This window comes from Protobothrops mucrosquamatus, unplaced genomic scaffold (genome assembly GCF_001527695.2).
Source record: "Protobothrops mucrosquamatus isolate PMUCROS unplaced genomic scaffold, P.Mucros_1.0 scaffold76, whole genome shotgun sequence".
NCBI classification, from domain to species: domain Eukaryota; kingdom Metazoa; phylum Chordata; class Lepidosauria; order Squamata; family Viperidae; genus Protobothrops; species Protobothrops mucrosquamatus.
Window position 1 is genome coordinate 226,022 of NW_015386453.1, and position 4,436 is coordinate 230,457.

General features: G+C 37.8%; 1 protein-coding gene across 1 annotated transcript in view; it reads right to left on the minus strand.

Annotated features, from left to right (window-relative positions):
• PPAN (peter pan homolog) overlaps positions 1-4,214 on the minus strand; it is an 11,249-nt gene extending 7,035 nt beyond the window's left edge. Inside the window, exons 1-5 of the mRNA XM_015812220.1 lie at positions 4,146-4,214; positions 3,240-3,410; positions 2,612-2,713; positions 802-852; positions 134-304 (exon numbers count right to left, since the gene is read on the minus strand). Coding sequence (XP_015667706.1) covers positions 134-304; positions 802-852; positions 2,612-2,713; positions 3,240-3,410; positions 4,146-4,163 — 513 coding nt within the window. The 5' untranslated portion in view covers positions 4,164-4,214. The remainder of the gene's footprint in view (positions 1-133; positions 305-801; positions 853-2,611; positions 2,714-3,239; positions 3,411-4,145) is intronic.
• Positions 4,215-4,436: the final 222 nt, after the last annotated feature.

Here is a 4,436-nt window from a genome sequence, read left to right on the forward strand (position 1 = left end):
AAGTCTGGATATTTCTGTCTCAGAACTTCTATTGATTTGAGGCACCATTCACCACTACCACTCAAATATAACAAATCTTTGTAAGATGGCGCCTCCATAATCACACCCAATCTCCAAGCTTGAATATACTCACTTTGTGAACATTGATGGAGGGAAACATGTTCTGGAACATAGTGGCCATGACCTTGATGTGCATGCCCTCAGTGCCAAAGTTGTTCAGCACTAGGAGAGGAGGATGGGTAAACTGTTGTTCATGCATCCGATGCCGCTTCAGAGATGACACAACATCTTTGATGAGTGAATACTGTTGCAAACAACAAACACAGACAAGTGAGGCCTCATTCTTTTCAAAGGGGATGTCTTTATTTTGAGGACTGCCTCAGAATCTCAGCTTAAAACAACCTACATAAAGTCTGTATTCTTCATGCTAGTAAGTGGGAGTTTGAAAATATATGGGCTATTCTCTGCGAAATCTCAGAAACCAGATAATGACAATGTCCAGCAGTGGCCAGAACAACTTATAGAAAATTAATTATGCAAGGTCATTCTATATGAAAAATACACAAAGCTTTCAAATTTCAATTATTTTGTTACAGGAGGAGGAAGAGGAGAATAAGAACTACTCTGCACCCAAGCACAGAACAAACACACGAGGGAACACATCTGCAATTCTGCATACTATCCATAGGAACCGCAAGCAGTTAAAACCGTAAGCATTAGCGTCTCCTTCCGTGACAAATTCCAGACAGTTCTAATTCTACCCAGCCTTTCCCACTCTAGATAATATAATCCCTTTGGTACCTGAATGACTCTGAAGGTCAGTGTTGGTCCACCAGGGAGGCGCAGGAGTCTCTAAGAGAGAAATCACCAGGAAGGAGCATTAACTCCTAAGTACTAATATTGCAGGATTCAGCAGCTTAAAGCAGGCCCTAACATTAATAAGTTTATAGCTTTTACTTCTGTTTCATTTCCAATGGTATGGACACTCTTTATACAGATGCATCAGTGCGTTTACTTTGAAGTAAAAATCACAGAATTAAATCAGCAAGACAATTGTCATCATTTGCATCTGGTAAGCAGATAGAATTAAGATAATTCACTGGGCAAAGAAAGTTAAAAACTGTTCAGGGAAGAAATAAGCTTAACATTCAATCACTGTGAAAGCAGAAGCCTTCAAACAATGTAAAATAGTGATTGTTAAGTATCTGTTTGGTTCAACAATTTTATTTCTTCACAACTGTTGCCATCTGGAGGCCTTAAGTTCCAAAGCAGAAAAATGAGCACAAGATTCTTCCTGCTCATATTTCCCCATAATCAGCATTTCCTCCAATATTAATATTATTACAAATAGTTCTCACCAACTGCTCACTCAGCAACTGTTGAAAGTTATGACAGTGCTGAAAAAGGAGATTTACAACCAGTCCTTCCAAGTTGTGGCTGGTGCAGCATATCAGTTCAGTGGACTGAAGATCTGGTGTAATTTGTGACTTCAAATTACTTTACACTAGGTGTAAATTATGTATGGACAAGTATAATAAAATGGTCTGCATTTGGTATATTTAATTAAATAAGGGCCAATTTCTTTTTCTTTTTTAAACAAATTTTATTGGTTTTTTAATTAATACAAAGTGCTCAAGACACACCGTGGGGCTGGGGTAAATAAAAATCCAAAACCAAAACATACATAAGTAATTCAATCAATGCACCATATATTCCCTCTTTATTTCCCTCAAATAGCTTATATATTTAAACTATTTAAACTATTTCTACCTTAAATTTCTATTAATCCTAAACCTGTTTTAAATCTTTATGCAATTACAAAACCATAATCAAATATAACTTCAAATATACACCTTATCAGTTCAGGTATCTCTTCTAAATATGTCCTAGTTCTTTATAGATCTTATTTATTTCTTCCACAAATCTCTCCCAGTTAAAATAAACATTAATCTAAAAGTAGTAACAACCTTAAATCATTTGAGTCCTGAATTTCAATAATAAGGGCCAATTTCTTTTTACCACAAGTCACCTCTTATTTGCCTTTTTAAAAAGCAAAGTCTTGAATATTGTATATATCCTCAAAGACAAGTGCCTCTATCTCTTGATCATTTCAACTCCCCTATCTTATTTCAAGCCTGCAATATCCAGGAGGATTTACAATATTAACAGCTTTATTTTCAATTTTTTTTTACAGTCTTCAATAAGGAATAAATTTGTTACATGTACATACTTGTCATGAAACTACTACTTCACCACAGCTCCGAGGTCTTTTTCCTGCTCATTTACCAGAAGCTACAAAATTTTATCCTGACTGATTCAAGATTAGTTACAATGAAGCTTTCCTATTTTACTTCTACCTACATATAACAGGGCTGATTTGCCACATGCAACCAGGGAGATGGCCATCTTCTAGGTATATCTCCTCTTCACATTGTGTGGCAACAAGATGTAATAGTATTGCATGAAAATTGAACCTATGCGCCAGGTCAGAACATGCTCCAAATCCTCTCCAAAATATATAATTGAACAGAGGCCCAGATTAGACCAATTAGCATGGACAACCAGGGCCATAGGTTCTTAAAATGGAACATTTCCTTAATATATCACTTACAAAGTTGATACTGGTGGGGTTTTTTGTGAAGACCAAGAAATGAGTCACACCCAGAGGTCCAGCTATTGTCACAAAATCTTTCAAAGAATTCTTCTTCTGCGCCTAAAAAAGACACAACAATGACTAGGGTTGTTCCATTGTCTGGTGTGCTTTGGGGTCAAAATCTAGGATAAAATATATTTAAATTTTACTTCATTAATAGAAGTAAATAGCATTGCAAAAATGGACTGAAGATTAGAGCGATCTGCCTAGTTCCTTTTGTCATGTTACAATATTTAGCCAAGTTGTTTTTCTTCTTCTTCTTACAGTCTCTCATACTTTTAACTGCTGTCCCCATCTCATTTTATAGTCTGCTTTCAAAATAAAATGCAAGCACCAGTAATTATAACTTGAATAAAGTGTGAAAATGTTTTGCACAACAAGATTGTTTCCATAAACATGTAAATCTACGTAATTAATATTTGCTTTTGGAAAGATTATTTTCAACTGTTCATATGGAATTTAGAAAATGACCCCAATATCAATGATCGAGATCCCGGTCCCAATTGTGGTTGTTAAGCGAGTACTACCTGTAAAGCAATTATTTCCATGAACCACAGTAGCCTTCCATGGCATTTAATAATTTCACCTTGAGGCTGGTAGCAGTATAGGGCTCCATCACTCGCCGAACATCCTGGATGAGTTCCTGTATATTCTTGCCAATACGACCACGATGAAACACAAAGGAATGAGGCACACTGCCATATTCTTCTTGAGATCGATGCTGGGCAGTTGCTCGCTCCTTCTTTTGATTCTTGGTCTGAAATGGAAAAATGAATTGAATGAAGAATAACACTAGTAGGGTTCAAGTTACGCAAAACAAATATCCCCCTCCATACCAAATCTACTCTCTTATTTCAGGTTACTTTCCCATAGCCTGCTAGGATTAGGTTTGCTCTGGTTTCCCCCTCTCTTCTTAACAAATGTCTGTATACCAAAGGTTAGAGGTAAGAAATTAACTATTTCAAAACGAAGCTGGTCATAAAAGCAGTTTTACAGTATTATTTGCAGTTCATTTGTTTGGAATTACTCAGGTATCAGGAAGAATAAGCCAATTGGGAAGATAGGTGAAATGGTCCCATTAATATGTATAGAAAAAATATCTTAGAACCTCACATTAAGAAGCAGAGCAACTTTATAATCAGGACGGATTTCAATCAAGGACGAACAACTATTTTCTCACAAAATGGGACACATCCATGTAATTTTCTTGAGCCTGGGTGTATTACAATAATATCACATCAGGCCAATAATGAGTTTTCTAAAACTTTATCACTCGCTAATTGAGCTTTCAATTTCTAAGACTTCTAATACCGTTTCGTCCTTCTATCATTCACCAATTCGGCCACAGCACCTATCCCAGGCTCCGTTGCCTCTCAAGGCACCCTCGTTCTCCATTTTCACCCCCCTCATCACAAAACCTGCGCTTGGCCACAAATTCAACAACTCCCAAAGTCTTTCAAGTAACTCGCCACCCCGTATCTTCAGTCCTCACTTTGCTGGGCCTCCCCATAATACTCGCGCCCTCCTCGGGTTCCTCTCGCCGCGACCACGCGGGATACACTCACTTCCGGTCTCCAGTGCACCGAAATGCTTTCCCCCCCTCTCTCCGCCTCCCCAGATGAGGAGTTCCGATTTCCAGTCAACCAATGTGTGCTACCCAAAGTAATCATCCGGCGGGTCTTTTGCGTAGTTTAATAAATGACGGGCGGATCTCAGTTTAATGTAGATATTCCATGATGTTCTTTCCCGGCGCAGAAGTTTTTTTTATAGCACCCATGCCAAG